The following is a 19,009-nucleotide window of genomic DNA, read 5'->3' as shown; positions in this document are numbered from 1 at the left end:
TGGGCGGTTTCACTGGAGCCAAAAAGGATAGGCATGAGCAGCCAGGCAGAGAAGAATGGAGCTCCAAGCCTCGGGCTGGGTGTGGAGTTTGACAGGTAGTCACTGGCTGTATCCTACACGGGTGAGACAAGCACTTACTGGAATGGTATCTGTCCCTGCAGACTTTGTGCATTTACAGACACCCGTGAGAAATGACACCGGGATTTACGTCTTGTATATTTCTCTTGTTTGGCAATATCTAGCAGAAAGAAAACATAAAATCAGACACAAGTTCCACTTCACAACCAAACAGAAGCCGTAGCAGACCACATATACATTAAGTGTATTTACTTGTCTAGTCACCTACAGTACGAACAAGTAGCCCCATAATTTGTTGGACAATAACACAGTTTTTGTAGTTTTGCCTCTGCACACCACCACAGTAGATTTTAAATCAGACAGTCACGATGTGATTAGAAACCTTGAACATCACCAAATGCCATATTTCTTCCACTGAGAAGCTCCAGTAGGCCTTTACTGCCTTCAGTTTTGTCTTCAGTATCCGAAAAGCATGATCTATATGGAGCTCAGACTTGGCCAGTGAAGAATATCCAGTGTCTTTGCCTTGAGAAACTCTTGGGTTGCTTTTGCAGTGTGGATCATTACACATTTGCACTGTGAAGTTCTGCTTGATCAGGATTTTTTTTCAATGTTTGGCTGAATCTGAGCAGAGAGTATATCCCCGTACACTTCACAGTTTATCCCGCTACATCTATCAGCAGTCACATCATCTTTAAACACTAGTGATCCGGTTCCACTGGCAGTCATGCAGCACATGCCCATGCCATAACAGTGTCTCCATCAATCTTGACAGAGTGTTTCTCTCCTTCTTCATAGCTTTTTTCTTTCCATTATTCTGGATCCATAAATCCAAATATTTGTTTATTTTTGGTAGAACTGTGCACACTTTTGTAGATTTTTTCTAGCAAAGTCTAATCTGATATTCCCATTCTTGATGGCAACATTGCTATCAAGAACAACAGGGGACAAAACAAGTGGTTTTGTCCCCTGTTGTAGACTTGAGAGGGTTAGTGGGATTTGGCAGATTGGATGTGGTGGTGCAAGACAGGGAAAAGAATCACTTAGAAATCAGTCCCATAATAATTTTTCTTGTCCAAGCTCACCTGTGCTGGTACTCCGATATTCACTCAATACAGATTCACTCAGTATTCAGTGAGTTAAACTAATCAGCTTGAGTAACACAAAGACCTGCTTCAATTTGTTTTGCAAGCAATTTCACAAAAACATAATTCTGCAGCATGTCACATTGGGATTGAATATCTGATTTAAGAACTGAAGTGAATGCAGACGTTACATGCAAGATTTAAATTTCCAGTTCATAAAATTCAACTTGCTGAGCAGTGCTTACCTTTGAGAATAATCTCTCATCTTCGTCTCATCTTTCAGTCTCCGAGTGCCACGCATGAACTTTCTCTCCCTAAGACATACAGGAGCTGTACATTTTTCCTAGCAGACACGTTTTGTGACAAACTGTCCAGATGCAGTGTGTTTGCTTTGTGATATTTGTTGAGCTCTTGCCTACCACTTACAGAAAAATGTTAATGAGTTTATGCTGGCTCCTCTTGTGTAACACTAGATAGATGATGAGTACTGCAATTGAAACTTGATTTACATCTGCACCATGAATCATCTCTGGGATGAAAAGGAGAATATAAAGAATGTATTGAAGGTGTAAGCAGGCCGTGGGATGTCATTATTTTCTTATTACTGAGCATATTACTGAGTATCTCCACACCTTCGCCGAAAGCAAGGCAAGGCTGCTGCACACAAAAAAATTAACTGATTTTAAGGGTAATATGCATTAACCTGCCGATCAAATTTAATTGCTCATTAACCGAAGGTATTGGATTGCCATTCCAAATTGCTCCGGCCCTCTCTGACCCCCTGTCCTACCGCCTTGAGGTTGTTTTTAACTTGGCTAGATGCTGTGAAGTTTTTTTCCTTAACCAAGTAAACATTCTGCAATTGTGCGCTTTAGTTGTCTTCTGTAGTCTTTCAGGTCTTTTCTTGTTGGTGAGCTGGTCAGTGCATTCAGTCTTCTTAACAATGCACCAGACTGTTGATTTGGCCGCCCTTAAAGTTTTTGCTGGATTGCTTATAGGTTTATTTTGGGTTTTTTTTCCTGCTAATGGTGAAAGTTCTGCTTTGTCATGGGAGCAAAAATAGCTTTAATTCCTAAACAGTTTAAAAAAAAACCCAAAAACCCTTGAATTAAGGCTGAAAGTCTGTCCCTCAATCACATACTGCTTATTTGATTTCAAATGCACTGCAGAGGTGTGCAGAGGCATGTCTACAACAAGAAAAAAATAATGCGTCTTTGTCCAAAAACTTACAGATCTAACTGCATTGTGACTGTGTGGGCACAGTGTGTAGGCTCAATTCGTTATTGCAAGGGAGTTGATTGCTGATACAGAGTAAAAGTATACTGCGGGTGGTTAGCTAATTATGTGCATATCATGAGGGGATCAGCCTGCCAGTTTTAATCAGCACTGGTCTGTTACAAAAACTGTCCCACTGCTTCTGGCCTGCCCCTTTTATGTCACCAAAGTGCTTACAATGCCCACAGAACACTGCCACCATTCATTAGCTATTCTCTAATGCTAATTTCCCATTTGTAAGGACAAGCAATGCAACAGTCTTTCTCCGACAGGCAAACAGGATTTTAGCAAACTTTCTAACATCATGCCAGTAAATTGGTCCACGAGCGTGAGCAGAAAACGTTGGGAGGAATTTTTTAGTGCAGACGTGCTGCCAGTGGATTTGCATTGTACTGCTTGTTAGCCATTGTCAAGATTCTGTGCTAACAATCCCAAGCAAAGACCACTGTACCATTGTACATGAATAATTGATTTATTAGCAAAACAACTGCAGGGGACTGAGTCATGTTTTGTTGAGAGTGTCACAGGTCAGAGCTGGCTTTCTTTTTATGGACACAGCTGCAAAAGTCAGAGAGTTGTCAGCCTCCTCGTTAGCTTTTTTTTCCCTTTTGTTACTTTGGATGAGGCGTCTGACTGACTTGAAAGACGTGCGTCATGAATGTCCATCTGTGCAGCTGTCTCTGTGAAGGAAATCAGCAGTCTTTGACTTGTGGATGCCAATTGAAAGACGACACCAATTATTTGGGTTGTATTTGAAAGCGGAGATGTGGTGCATGGCGTTGTTTTGGTTCTGAGACGACTCCATTTGGCCTTTCTTGACAGTGAACAGCAGGGTGTCAGGAGAGTTGTAGCAGTCATGCCCTCATTTCTCTTCAGGTTATTCTGGTCAAGGATAATTATGTCATGAACAATTGTGTGGCATGTATTTTTATCCCCTAATGTGTGAATCATGTTGCATTTTCAAACTGACTGAAGTGCTTTTTTTTTAAATACAATTTATTTTAATCACAGGCTGAGAAAGAATGTCTGAAAGGAGATCAGGTACATTGACTTTACTTAATTGTATTTTCTCTGAGGCATCCTGTACTATTGTGTTTTTACTTGCATTTTTTTGTAAGCATAAATGTCACAATTTGCTGTTTTCAGGGTCTCCAAGGTGAAAAAGGAGAGAAGGTAACAAATATTGTTCTTGAATTTGCTGCTGCAGAAGGTGCACATACCATGTTTTCAGTAAAGTACAGCTATTTGGTTTAGCAGCCAATTACCGAAGCACCATATGCATGCCCTTGCACAAGACATTGCTCAGCAGATACCTTGATTAACTTGCTAATAGTTTCTTATCAAGATACTTTGTAGAGTAATGGAATGAATATCTGATCAAGTGAGGCTGCAAATTACCCGTTCAAGAGACACTACTCATGTAAAAGCCATTCAGAAGTGAGAATGAAAGCTACAGCACTATCTAGTGTCTTCTATCCTTCATGAAGTTCTAACTAAGCTAATGCTGTATTTCCTATCACTGTAAATAAACCCACTAACCCTCTATAAACCCACTAGCAATCCACTGGTCTGTTGAGAACAGACCAGTTCTAGTACCGTTCTGCTTTGCCAATTGTAGTAGCCTTTTCACCATGATAGATGTCTTTTCCCTAGGGATCGGCTGGAGTGCCTGGTCATCCAGGGGAACCGGGGAAAGAGGGCAAAAGGGTGAGTAAACAGAGACAGATCGCCAGTTGTGTGGCCTGGCTTGTGGTTGTACTCACGCAGAGGACCTGGCCTGGGGAGAGGCCAGGCAGCAGCTGAACGGCTGTTGTTGTTTTAGAGGAGGCAAAGATGATCTGTGGCAAGGGGATTGCAATGGGCCTGCAAAAGGAGATGGGTTGGTGTGTGCTAGCTGTATGACAATTAATGAATGGGCTCACTGGTCAAGGGGTCACACACACACACATACACACTCATAATATCACTGACAGAACACATGGTTCAGTCCCATTGGGTGACAGTATTTGGTTTCTTAAAAAAGCCAGCTTGATTTGAGACAGACACAGCATCCATTACTGAATCAACTGAAATGTTATATATTTATTTGTCAGCTCTTATTCTGTGGTTAGAAATATAAGTGTCAGGATTTTGCTGGCAAAAATGTGCACTTAATACAATTTTTATTCAAATACCTTTTTTTTTTCAAAGCCTTTTTAACACAAAATTTCAGTCTCCGTGGGAGCATATGGTGATTTCCAGTTGATTATACTTTAATTGTTTTGGAGCATTGTTAATTCATGCATGAAGTTCTGATATTAATAATAGATAAACATAAAACACTGTGGTTAGAAGCTTGAACAAGAGCAAGAATGTTATTTTTCCTTGCCGTCACAGCTGAAAGGCAGCTCTCGCGCACAGGTGGAGAGAATGTCCTTCTGCGTGTGCCGTTATTGACTCGCCTGTGATAAAAAAATAGCTGCTTCATGCCACTCGGTGTTGGTGTTTGTTTTACAGAGAATGGTCATAAAACAGCAGGAAAACATTTGGCTCACTGCAGCAAAACATAAAATATATAGGAGGTTCAGCTGTAGAGCACTCATAAGTAGGTCAGGGAAATGTTCTTTTCAGATTAAGGCGAACCCAAGATGATGCACAATACTCGTGACATCTAGAGACGAGCATCTCAAAAATTCCACCCTTCTGTGTGTTAATGCATTCCGACTCAAAACTTCTTCCAATACCATTATAAATTTATGACCTATCATCGACCATGTTATTTCTCAATGGCTCATTTCCCATAATGCATAAAGTATCCGACTCTATTGTGAGGGAGAGAAGTCACGGTCAACGAAAGCGATCTCAGTGAGTGCAGATGTTTGTTTTTTTTGTTGTTGCTGTTTTTTATGCTTTTGCTTCCTCGGCCTCATTAGTCATTGTGTTATTTTATACCTAGACTGACTTAAGTAGTGGCTCAGCGTCAAAGGGACCGAGCATCAGAGACATCAATTATGGTGTGTGCTTTTCTTCTGGAATACAGTTTCATTCAATCATAATTGGGTTAGAAGAAAAAGGGGTGTCTCTCTCCGTGTTTGATGTTGTGGCTTCTTCGCTTCCTATATCCCTATCTTCTATATCCCCATAATATTTTTTTGCACTTGCTATTTCTTTGAAGATTTTACAGGTAAAACTGCCATAGGGCTTTAAACAGGCGATCACAGACTCTCTGGTGTTGTTGTTGCTGAAGATACCGTCCTGAACTACTGTCTTTGATGGCTGGCTGACTTCATGAGAACTGTTAACACGCTAAGGTTTCTGCCTATTCTTAGCTTGAGGAGTCACACGGAATCCAAGTTGTTGACCAACTTGTGCTTCTGCAGTTTGACGTTCCTATTTTAGGAAGCTGGGCATGGATCATCATCAGGGGCCAGCTAGTGGCCTACTGATACAGCCGGAGACTCTCGTCTAATTAGCAACTCTCATCCACGCAGGCAACTTTTGGTTTTGTGAGAGCCGTAGCTGCTGTACGACTTATGCAGAATATCGTGATGTAGACTGACCGCCCCGCAACCTTCATAGAATAGCCAGGAGTGGAAAGCTTTCACAAAGCCTTAGATTCAAGCCAGACCATCTCTCAAACTGTCTGCTTCAATTTGTTGTTGAAAAAAAATACAACCACTCTAAGCCATCTAGCTTTACTTGAAGGAGATGTGGAGGGCATTGTGGTGGTGGAGAAGAGGAAGGATGCCGTTTGCGTTGCTCCTTCTCCAAAGCTTAAAGCAACATATGCAAGAACTGATATCAGTCACCCAGACCCCTGTGATCCTAACTCTTTATTTCACCTTATTAACATGATAGAGAGCTATTTAAGTTTGTCAGGATGGAGGTATGAGCCAGTCCAACCATGTCTAGGAGTTTATGGGAATGTAGTGCCCCTACATTAGACATCACCATTAATGGTAATGTGAATGACTTGGTTCTATCTATTATGAATGGAATTGACACAGAATAGCAGGCAAAGAGTAGGACTTTGGGATTCAGTGGTACATTACAGCCGATCAAAACGAAGATAGGGAGCACCTGTAAAAGGGATATGTCCCCCCGCTGACTATTGCCTGCTAAAATATTCATCACACTCTGTAATGATGTGCTAAGCGCTGGGTTGTCACTATAGGCTGGCTCTGCCCTACAGAAGTTGAGGAGGTGAAAGACATGCATGCAGAAAGGAACCAGAGGGGGAACATCTTTGTGTGCAGGTCGGAGATAAGTCTGCTTCACGTGACTGTATAATAAAGTTTTAAATGCATAAAACAGTGATGATTTTAAATTAGGAAGAATTGTAAAAGTAACAAACGGCATCATTTCATCTGCTCAAAATAGATCTGAAAACCCACATTTGGTCAGTGCACATTTATCCTTAACATCAACACATATAGAAGCACCAGAGTGAGCACCGCTCATTCATGTTGTGCCAAGACTTCCCAGCATGCCCTGGTTCTGTAGTTGGCTCAGGGTTGTGAGTTGGTTCAGAGCTGACATGGGTCTCTGGGTAACTCAGTAGGTTCCTGTGGATTAATAAGTAATCACCTTAAGAAATCCCCCTGTGCAAGGTGGGTCTTGGAGGTTTAATCCATGCCTAACACTACATTAAGCCTTATTAGCAGTATAAATGTACCTGTATATAGAAATACATTTAAATCCTGCATGAAGTCACTGACAAATGTCATGTTGATTCTTGGGAAAAATACAGCACAGTCATATGTTCTGATTAAATGTTTGGGAACTACTGGTAAACACTGTAAAACATTGAATTTCCCTTATTGACAGACAACACATTATTTCCTTTTATGCATTTTGCAGAACGTAAATACTGCAAATACAGAGTATTTGAAATCCTCCTGTAATAAGCTGAGCGCTTGTACTGTGTCAAGGTTTCCTAGTCTCCGGCTTTAGAAAATACACACATCTGACAGATGTGCTGCACAGTGTTTGTTCTTATTAGACATAGCTATACCAGTGCAGAGATGATGAAACTCCAGCAAGCCCTAGAGGAAGGAGAGCATTGCAACTGCTGTGTCTACAGATGTGTTCTCTTCAAATGAATTATGCACTCAAGATCCTCTTACTCATTTATTCATTTGTTTGTATATTCAAATCTAGTTAGCTGGTTATTTATGCGCTGCTCTTATTTCGGCAGTGAACTACCTGACGCAGTTACTAAGTATATGGATAACTAGCTGGCGGGCTAGCAGCTCAGTAAGAAACATGTAGGCGTCTTTTATTGTGCACGAGGTAAGACGATATGTGTAGTGTGCTGCTAAGCTCAGCTGACTGCCTTTCAGTTATTGATTATTTTTGTTTCTATTTTTGCAAAAATAGTGTTTGTCATGTGCCCGTGTACCTCAGCTGGAAATGTGGATGGACGACACTGTGCCACAGAAGATACCTGCCACATATGTCAGGGAGATAAGAGAGGACAAAATGTTCAAATGAAGAAAACACCTAGATGTCTTTGCTGGGCAGGCAACGCAAGATGATCGGGTGGAGGGAAAAGCCATTAAAAGTGCGACGGGAGGAATCTTTTCTCACTAAATACTATGATGTGGCGCATCAGTGCCGCTGATAAAAGAATCCAGTCAGATTATTGATGCCTGCTGAAGAAACAGTATAGAGTTGAGCTGTAAGATGACAGGGCTTTGATTTTACTAACAGGTTTTTCATCCTCTGTTGAGTCAGTTCCCTTTTTATGACTTTGTGCATTTAGAACCACCCTGGGTGTTAATTACAGTGTGCACCAGATCATTAATTATTTATTTCCAAGTTGTTGTGTGTTTACAGCAGTTGTCCTCTTAATAATTATCCTCATGAATGTAAAGATGGTTTCTAAGTTAATATTCTTGTTGTTTGCTGAGTAATGTTCTTTATAAAACTGGATTTAATACTTCCGAATCCTGTGACGGCAGACTTGCAACAGGATGGAGCGTTGGGTTTCTGAACCTGAGAGTAGTTAGACCTCTGACCCTTGTATCGGAAGTCAAGTGAAACTAGATAACAGCTTAAGTGTGAAGATGATGCTCACTACTTGGATTAGTGGGTTGGAAGACAAGTTCTCAGTTAAGAGAATCCTTAAGCTAATGGCGATCTGTAAAACGATACAAGTCTTTACCTCAAAACGTCAGCTGCTGTTGCATCACATCCGTCAGCTGTCATCACTTCATATCATCTGATATCACAGTCTCAGATCAGCGCACGTCAGTAATTGTATTGCAAAAACACTTTAAGTCCTTCACTTGTGTCAAAAATCTTGAGAAAGTAACATCAGTGGCAGCTGCCTGAGCTCTTTACTGTAGCGCGGATATAATCTGTCAAAACAGCAGAAAAGATCATCTGTCTTGTCTCTGCTTGGAAATATGGACTGATCCAGTTTTCTGCAGACAAGGGACGTAATTGCTGTCTTTTGGAAATGATAGTCATGCTTACATTTTCCATTCATGCCCTGTGCTGAATGACTGAGACAGCTGTCTGTAAGTCCCGACCAAAGGCAAGAGCATATCTATTTCCGTATTTTCCTCTTCACCCTTGTGTTGACACATGTCTCAAAGAGTGTCAGTCCATTAGATGTACATTACAGGCCAAATGTTTTCTCCCAGACGAGGGAAAAGCCATGCAATCTTACACTTACGTCATTTTATCTGCTACCAAACTGGCGGTCATTTTCTTTTGACACAAGATCGGGGATCACTGTCTTGCTAGTCCTCTCTTTTTAAAAGGCTTCATGTGGGTGAGCTGAGGTCAAACCATTAGTGCCAGATTAAATACAATAGCATTCATGTATCCTCCTTGCACAGTTGATAGCTTTTGTCATTTAACCTAATTTGAATGAGTATGCTGTTCTCTGAGAACCAAATGCATGCTCTAACTGTAATTTAGATGCTTCTCCTCTATGGGACAGAGCAAATGTTGTTTTGAAATAATTGAGCCACTCCAGCATACATATATAATATTCATATTGTATCTAATGGACTTGGCTAAGGTTCATTTCAATCAGTCGGTGTGTCTGCAGAGACACAAACAGGCAGTGACAGTGATAGGGAAGGAGTAATGGCTCAGTTTGTGGGGACTGAAACATTTGGCAGCGGTTTGCTGCTTCATGGGTGGAGGCAGACATGAACAGCCACTGTAACAGACTGTTGACCTCTACCAGAGCACCTGCAGCGTGAGATTATTAAGTAACGAGTCCCTGGTGAGAATACCAGCCTTCCTGCCAGAAGTTCTCCACGGGAGGCTGCCACTGATTGGGGTGAAACAGTAAACGCATGAAATTACAGCAACTATTTGATTGGAGCCATGTTTCTTTGTTGTCCAGTTCACTATACCGAATAACGATACGCTAAATTAATTTCTCAGCGAAGGCAAGGTTAGAGTTGCTTAGTGGACTCAAATTTTAATTCGAGAGGACAATTTGTGCATTGCTTTGTTTGCCGTGCTTTGCCTCGATGGGGATTTGATCTGGTATGTTTCTGATCTGTGTATATTTAGATTTTTACTGGGAAAACTTTAACCATACTCAAAGAAATGAAAAATCAGAAGCAAGAATGTGTCGTCTTGATACACTTACTGGCTTTTTTGTTTTGTTATGACATTTTGGGGGCACATTTTTGATGTAAAGAAACTCCTGTGCCTACTGATTTGTGTTTATATCTGTTCAACTTACTGGAACTCGGTTTCTGTTTAACCATAAACCAACTTCATGTGGTATATTAAACTAACAGGGGTGCAGTTGGTGACCACAGCGATGGCGTGTGACTTCACAGCTGTGCTTAAACGCGGTAATGTGATGTCCATATGTAGTTACAGTTTTGGCCTGACCCGGTGGAGCCCGGTGGCAGAGAAACATAGAGAGAAGAATTTACAGGTCAGCAGGGCTCACAGCTGAGATTTTATGGCCAGATTTACACCCTGTGTGATTTTACAAGGAGGGGGACAGGGGTGGTGAGGGGGTGAGGATTCGTTAACCCTTTGTCGAGCAAAGTGAAACGGGTTATTCTCCTTTTTCTCTTGTTGAAACTCATACTGAGGAAATTCGGCGAGCCACGCTTTTGACACCTGTACTGCACCAGGGGGTAACACGTTTGCCCAGCGCACAAGGCAATTAATCTTGTCAATGTCAAGTGCATGGGGAGGGAGGATGAAACAAAGATTTGACCTGATTGGCTCTGAAAAGGTCTCACATTTGGGGCCTGTTGGGAAAGAGGAGGGTTACAGGGGGAAGCGTTTGGCACATGCGAGGACAGATGCACGGTGCTTTGATTTATCTGTCTGACTCTCGTCGTTCCCAAAGAGCCCCAATTTGGCTACATCCATGGGTGTCCAGAATAAACACACATTAATTGGCCAATTAATTACAGGGACGAATACAGGGGGCAGGTCTTTGAGAGGGCCACTTTGATTGCACCTTGTTCGCTGGCTTTTCTAATGACTCTCTGCCCGTTTTTGTGGGCACCCGTAAGTCGATGTGTGTAGGAATAGGTGTGAAAAGCTGATCTTGAACGAGGGGTAATGTAGGTCAACGCATCCTCTGAGCATTAGAAAGACTTGCTATAGTTGGCTGGAGCATGGCCTTCATTCACACATCTACAGCTTTACAACTTTTTAGGAGACAGAGTTGTACCGCTCAGCAGGGACGCTGCGGGCAATATATGTATCCCTGATGCTTTAGTGTTCAAATTCTTCATGGCCTGCGAGCCCCCCAAGGCCTGTGTCTAATGCTTTCCAAGCATCTTTAAATGTTGTTTCAGTGTCTGCCAGGTCATAGCACCGCCACTGGAGTGTCATGTATAAAACAGGGTCGGCTGAACTGAATTCACTTTACTTGTTGAGGTATGTACAGTAAGTAGACACGAGGTGATTTTACCCCCTCGTGACAGCGTGATCTCATGGCTAAGTTATCCAAACAACTGGGATTTCTTGGCTCCGAACAGTCTGGCAATATGCAAAGATACCTCCCGACACGCTAGGTCAGCTGCAGTAGTGTGAGAAATTCTAAGAATGTAAATACTTTTAAAAGGATATTTCTTGCTATCTAGGAGCCATGTTGGCCAAGGAGAGGGAGGAGATCAGTGGGAGCTGGAGCACAGAGGGACAAAGGCTGGTCAGTGGGGAGGGGGGCGTTGCCCTGAACACTGCAGAACACAGAGGCGTGGTAGTGGGAGGCTGCATCGCTTATAGCACGCTGTTGCAGCCTATCATCTATATTCTGATTTCCCACACTCTCCTCCTGCCTCCAACCAATTTACGTACATACATTCATCTGCGTCCACTTTAATGGCATGCCAGGGAGCGGCATATTGACAGTGGCCTGATATTATACAGATGGTAATGTGAGGGACCTTTGTGTAATCTGTTATGCGTGGCAAGTGATATGAAGTATAAGACTCGCCAAAGGCTACAGTACCCGGGGAGAGCGCTCTGTGGATCTTTGCACAGTGTATTCTCTCTGACCTCCAATATTTGGTTTGTAAAATGAACCGGGGTTTATTCAAAGTAGATTTCCAGCCTCTGCTATTCACTTGTTGGATAATGCATTAATGAAACACTCAGTATCTGTAAACATAGGATGGGAGCAATCTGCTCTGGATGAATAATACGGCCAAAAGTCCAGATGAGACTGTGAAATTGTGAAAGAGCCAAGACTAATAACAGCATCCATTAGGAGATGAGAACATTCAAGAGGCATTGCTGTCCCAGCGAGGAGCCAACGCAATAGGCAACCAGCTTGCGCGAAAACGCTGCACAGACATTCGGCGGATCGGCGGGGAATTGAGCTCATAGTTAAATATAGATTTATCATCACTTCTTCACCGCATAAAAATGCAAATTCAGATAGTATCATCAAGCTTCTTTCCTCTCCTTAGAAGTTGTTAAAGTCAATGAGCTCTTAAAACTCATCTGTGAAGATATGGTAGAAATGTGGCGGTTGTAAAGAGATGTTTCTGATTGTTCTTTGGGACTTTCAGGGCTTAGTTTTCATAGACATCCACTGTCTGCATTTTCTCTGTTTGCCTTCGGCTCCAGTGTTTGCACACTGTGTGGTGGTGAAGAGCTGGGTGTTTGCTGAAATAGCTCTATAATAGTTATTTTACCCAATGATATGCTGCGTTCTGTGACTGTGTACTCATGTAGTGCCACCTGTGTCCCCTTCCATTGTGTGACAGCTGAAAGGAGGCATAATGCGGTATGAGAATTATTGTCACTCTCTGGCTCTCATGCAGCTTCTTGCTCTCGTCCATTTCCTTCTTCTCTCATCTTTGTAAGCCCTCCACTGAAAAATCTCTTTTACGGTATTCAGTGTCTAATTGCCAGACTGCCTAATTAGGGATGTTACCCAACACACATCATACATTCATGCATTGAGGACATCCATCCTCTCTTAGAGAGAACTTACAGTTTCCTCATTGGCTCTGTCCCCTGCCATGCACAACATTTGTGATGAAACTAGTTTGCCATCTAGTGGCACTTGTACAAATAGCCATTCACGCGGGGTCTATGATTGAGTCTCTGTGAGGAAAGCCTTCATGGAAAGCTTAAGCCAAGAGACTATAGGTGCAATCTTGGCCAGCTGAGCTGTGTCTTAAGTCGGCTGCAGTGTCAGCCATCTCTTTATACGTCCCTGAATATTTAGATGGCTGGGAGTTAAAGAGAGCATTGTGTGCCAGTCAGAATGGTGAAAAATGCTAAGCTGCATTTGAGCCCCTGCCAGGCAGCTGTCGGCTTTGCCGTTCTCTTCCTGCCCCGGCCGCTCCTCTTAACCCTCAGTAAACAACTGGAACAAATCCTATTTTATTGAGGCTTTTACCAAGTGCAAGGGATCTCTGCAAGCTCCAGTGCCCAGGCATTTTCTGAGCTTGTGCAGTGTCCTAAGATGGCACCCAGCGAGGGTAGCCAGAAAAAAAAGAAAAGGAATTTCCACTGTCTGTCTCTAATTGGATCCTTAATAACAAGCAGGTGGGGCTGTGTTCTCCGCAACATGTTTTGTGACATTTTGAGCAAGCGCCATGATCGATATTTGCCTTACATAAGTTGATAGCTGATTTGACACAGTGAAAATAGGTCTGGTGAAGATTTGGACAAGTGAAGGATATTTAGCTGTATAGCTGCTGGGAATTTACTGAATATGAATATGTTTCCCTCTCACCAGCTTTTTCTCTTTTATTTTGAAACTACCATCTAGGAGCACCTGTGCTTAGGCTAATGCACGTGTGATTAGTGAGAATGTAAATGTGGCCATTTCACTTAATTTACACTTAACATAACATTCAAAATCACAACACTTTGCCACACATTTTCAAAAAAATAAAAAATTAAACCGAACCTCTCACAGCGTTGCTGCAAAACCTCCATATTTTACAGACCCCCTGCACAAAATTGCTGTTTTCCTAGCTTGTGCGGATTCTCGTGGTTCATCCTGCAAATTGTTAAATGAGAGATGTGAAAATGCCTTCAAGGGGACAGAATGACATTTTGCCATTAATTACAGAATAAATTAGTGTTTGCCAGGAGTGCTGAAATTGTATCTCCTCTGAATCTGGATGCAGTAAGTGCTGCTAAGGAACACGAGGTTTGACCAAAGGACTGAGGGGATCAAATGCATGTGCATGTGTCAGTCCCTTTCCCCATCTTTCACAGGCCAGGAGCCGACAAGCATTTTCACTGGGGAATAAATATTGTGACAGGCAAGCCTCCTCTAACTTGTTTTTGTGGTTGCATGAAGCATGTGAGCATTCATTTCCCCCGCCTTTTCTTTCTGGGGTGGCCCTTAAAAAGACATCATGTGTATTTTTAACAGCCAGCCTCCTGCTCTTTGTCCTATGGATGATCGGTTCAGCTTAAGGATAGTGTGACAATTTATCATTTTCACTGTTTTCTAGACATTTATTTACTAAGCTAATGCAGCTGCTGCTCATAAGCTAAACAGTCAGCTCCTGTTAAACCCAGCAGAGCATTTAGAAAAAAAAGGCTCGAGAGGCCCGAGTACATGTCCCCAGAGGGAGACGGGTCTCAGCTCAGGCAGAGTGGGAGAGGCATGGGAGTTTTTTCAGTTAAGAAAAGGTCATCTCTCCTGTGAGCTACATAACATTGTTGCAGACCAAGTTGGCTTGGCAATGTCAGACAGTTTCCCACTCAGGACATTAAGGTCTCATGATGCCATATAAGTCAAACTTATCAATGAAAAGCCACATTTCTGATTATTAACTAGCCAAAAGTCAGGTTGGTGAAAGATTTGGTTGGATGTAAGGAGAAACAGACTCGTGCAGATGTATAACCATTTAAAAAGTGTCTTTAGCATTGATATCTATCCCTGCTTATAAAAAAGGCATCCTTTCGGCTCTCTGTACTGTGTGTCAGGTCATTTCTGAAGGCTTCTTCAGCTTATCTGCTGACCCTTCGCGGCAGGGTCATTTGTCAGGTGGATTATGAGACTTTTGGATGGTATATCTGCTTTATTGCTAAGAAATGCGACACGTTCTGCTTTCTCTATTTTATACTACTGAGTTATCCCACTATGGGCTGCGAGACATGGAATGTCTCAGAGAACATGTTGACATTTGGGATAAGGATTATGGAGTCATCAAAAAGGAGTGTCTCTGCTGTGTGTCACTGTCACTGTTGACTTTGCTCTCAGATTGGGGCTTGTATTGCAGGACTGAGCCAGGCCCCATGTCTGTGCTTTGCTTTTACACTTTACAACTCATAGCAGACTTGAAGCAAGTCAACGCTCGGATCCATGTGGATTAAGCCGGGAGTTCAAAATATGCTGTCAGTCTACTGAGGTCTCCTCTTTTCAGCTCAAATGTGTGCCCACTCCAGCTTTAGCTATTGAATTAGTAGTTAATCCGGTCTGCTTTTCACACTTATGGTTTGCAGGTTTTTAGAGTGGGGCAGATAAATAGTACATGTGAATATGTGTTTGGTCGTGCCAGCCTGTCTTTCATTAACTCAAAAAGCTAACTCATCTTTGACTCCCCCTCCTCTCTTCTCCTTTCCTCTCTTCCACATCCCTTCATCTTCCTCCACCTCCTTCCCTTCCTCTCATCCCTCATTTCCTTCCTTGCCTTCCTCTGTCTCTCCCTCCCTCTAATCTACTGCAATGACCTGAAGGAGGGCTTCACACTGCAGCGCTCAAATAATAATCAAGCAGTAGGATGTTGTCAAATTTATAGGACACTGAGCGTTGCATAGCAACAGAGATTGCCAGGGTGATCCGACAGGCGCTGGAAGTTGGATGAGGGAGAAAAGGGGCGAGTGACAGGAGACAGGAAAGGAAGGAGAGCTGACAAGAAAAGTGGGAGAGAGGGATGAGATGGGAGTCATAGAATTATGATGTACACAAAGGGAGAGATAAATTAGGAATGGAGAAGCACAAAAGGAAATGAGAAAGTTAAGGTTGGCTTAGCTGAAAGAAAAGATTCAAAGACACTGCTGGCTGTTCTTGCACGCTTGTCACTCTGTCGAATTTATAATTATTGTGTTTGCATTGTTTAATATGGTACTGGCGTACAGGTGGTGTTTCGTGAAAATGCTTTTTGTTGGATTTTGGTGTCACAGCTTTGCTTTTTTCCTTATCTCTTTCATTCTTTCTTTCTCCACTTTTGGCCTTTCTCCTCCTAATTTGAGTCTAAAACAATAAGAGAACTTTATAAAGTTGCAAACTTTATACAAAAGTGGGAAATGATCATGCACAGTTCAAAGCAATCTTCATATTGCTTTCTAGTTGAACTGAACTAAAACAAAAAGTTATTTTTTTTTAGCTTCAAATGTAAAATTAGAAAAAAATTTTACACTTAGGTTAAAACAAAGCTGGTGGTTGTAGAGTCAGGTTAGCTTCTTAGCATGAGAAACCTTTAGGAAAGTTTGACTAAAGTAAATGTGCTTTAATTGTGAATCCAGAGTTTTTGTTAGACTGTTAAACAACACTTGAATGTGTTCTATAATATCTTTTTGACCAATTAAGATAAAAATAGGTGGTGACATTGTTAAAAATCTACTCCTGCAAAAAGAATTATAAACTCTCTGTGGTTGTTGTGTCGTAATAAAAGCATGCCTGCTTGGAGGTAGTTCTAGTGCTGTGTCACTGGCAGGTGTTTCAGTTTGGAGTCAATTGAGTGCAAACGGTGATGACAGCTGTGCTCCTCACTAATTATTTCTTGTCACTGTGCACAGATTTACTAACCAGAGGTCCTCTGGACAGAAAAGTATCAGTTGAGTCCCAAGGTCGCCTGATGTAGTCGTTTTAATGGATCACTTTGTCGTGAAAAAGATTATCTGAAGGTGTTTAGAAATATGAAATTACTATAAAAGAAGAAATGCGACATGTAGTTCTAAAATAGAAATCCTGGCCTGAGTTTATCTTTACATAGCTAAATTAGATGTCTGCCTTTTACTAAACTAGGGTCGCACAATACAATCCAGAGGACAGTATAATTTATTGTATTGTGTATAAAATAACGTCAGTATTCAGGAGTTTCAAAGGCACAGTAGGCCCTTCAGGACACTTCCTCAGGGTAAACAAGAAGTACACACCTTTAGCATTTCTCTCCTTTCTTTGTTTTTTTGTTTTTTCAATTTGACACCACCAACGAATGTTAAGAGCTGTCATCCAAATAACTGCCACTTTACCTTTGCTTACATGTTTGTTTTTAAATGTCAGCTGAAGGCCATCTGGGCATCTCATGGTTCATTTACTGCACACAAAGATTTCTTTTGTGCTCTTTCCCAGAGAAAGGAGCTCAAAAGATCCAAAAAGACTGAATTCTAAGAGCTGTGATTGTTCTCAGGTCTTGCAGCATGTACACACAAAAAACAGGTACACTGTAAAAGTATTTTATGGGGCACTCCTCTGCTCTGTGCAAGGGGGGATATTGCATTTATAGTTATTAAGTATACACCAGTAGATCATCCATATTGCTACCAATACCATCTCTTTTAAGTGATATTGACCTGTCTTCAACTATGATGTGAGGTTTTTGCTTAATCAGTCGGGCTTCTATTAGTGTATACTCTTCTTCTACTACTTCTTCTTCTTCTTCTACTTCGTCTTCTTGTTCTACTTCTTCTTTTACTTCTTCTTCTTCTAATACCTGCTCCATTAAGAGGTTGCTACAGTGGATCATCTGCTTAAATCTCATCCTGTCTCTAGGGTCCTCCTTCACTACATCCATCAACCTTCTCTGAGGTCTTCCTTTCTTCTGCCTGGCACCTCCATATTCAATGTCCTCTGACTCTCTCCTCTATCATGTCTAACCCGTCTCAACCTCGCCTCTCTACCTTTTCCTCCAACCTTTTTCTTGAACCTGAGCTGTCCCTCTGATGCACTCATTTCTAATCCTGTCCATTCTGGTCACTGCAGATGAAAATCTGAACGTCTTCAACTCTGTCACCTCCACCTCTGCCTCCTGACTTTTTGTTAGTAGAGCTGTCTCCATGCGTCATAGCAGGTCATTTACCATCTTATAAACTTTCCCTTATGCTCACACTCGCTGCCATTCTTCAGTCATTATTACCGTATAAACACCTGTGACTATAAATTGACTATTTATACACAGGGAAAAGGTTGGGTGAGGGAGACATATTTAGCTGGTTGCAACCTGATCTGATCTTCCTGCAATCTTCTACTGGCATCTTTTTTTTGATCGAAATTTGCTGGTAATATGTTGTTAACCTCAGATACAGAGCTCCACTATTTATTTTGATGAACATATGCAAATACATGGGCATAAAATTAGTACGTACTTTGGAGTTTAAAGGGATTTAAGGGCAAATGTGGAGAAATAGTTTGGAAAACTGCACAATTCATGACCTACTTGAAATAATAGCGTATGAAATATTCATTACCTAAATTACTTATATGTGTAATCTGCTTTTGTTGTTATGTTCAGAGGGGAAAGGGCAGCAGCGGGGACAGAGGGCTAGAACAAACAGCCTGATCTTCTTTGCAGTCGTAGCAGCGATGCGGTGTCAGCCGATGAATTATCAGTGTGAAAAATGAGCGCCATCCACCCTCACAGAAATGCTGTAATGTGACACATAGAAGTCTATTATACAAGTCAGTTTTGAATCTACATCTTAAAGCGTGAGCCCTTTCCGAATGGTTCGGCTGCCACTCTGCCACAAAGGAAACCAGCCTCAATTACATTTCAAAGAGGTTATTCCAACATAATATATAATCTCAGTCATTTGAAGGAAGGGATTTTAAGGTTTAAAGAGTCTGTTTCTTCCCATCAAGGCAATTCAACTTTCCACCTCTTCTCTATGTAGCCCTCGTTCACGTTCACATTAAAGCACACGTACAGTAGCCTCAGAAATGCATTAACACTGATGATCAAAAGATGCTGGCCAGAGCTTTGTTGGTACATCAAACAGCACGAACAGAGGAAAGCACATCGGTTCTACTGTGCCATTATTAAGTTTAATATTTACTGTACTACACTTTGTCTTCTCCCCTTTTCATAATGCTGTAATCTGAGAGAGAAGCACACACAGAGTAGGAGCATTAGTGCACACGCAGATGATTAAAAGCAATAGCTCTCAGTGAA

The 19,009-nt window shown here is 41.8% G+C and overlaps 1 protein-coding gene across 5 annotated transcripts in view; it reads left to right on the top strand.

Moving 5' to 3' along the window:
• The window catches only part of LOC113035410 (collagen alpha-1(XIX) chain), a 103,359-nt gene that overhangs the window by 35,299 nt on the left and 49,051 nt on the right, over nucleotides 1–19,009 (top strand). For all 5 annotated transcript variants that reach the window (XM_026190953.1, XM_026190955.1, XM_026190954.1 and 2 more), the window contains 3 exons: nucleotides 3,450–3,479; nucleotides 3,585–3,611; nucleotides 4,092–4,145. In XM_026190953.1, coding sequence (XP_026046738.1) covers nucleotides 3,450–3,479; nucleotides 3,585–3,611; nucleotides 4,092–4,145 — 111 coding nt within the window. The remainder of the gene's footprint in view (nucleotides 1–3,449; nucleotides 3,480–3,584; nucleotides 3,612–4,091; nucleotides 4,146–19,009) is intronic.

Source organism: Astatotilapia calliptera, chromosome 13 (assembly GCF_900246225.1).
Source record: "Astatotilapia calliptera chromosome 13, fAstCal1.2, whole genome shotgun sequence".
Taxonomy (NCBI): domain Eukaryota; kingdom Metazoa; phylum Chordata; class Actinopteri; order Cichliformes; family Cichlidae; genus Astatotilapia; species Astatotilapia calliptera.
This window is presented reverse-complemented; position numbering and strand designations above follow the sequence as displayed.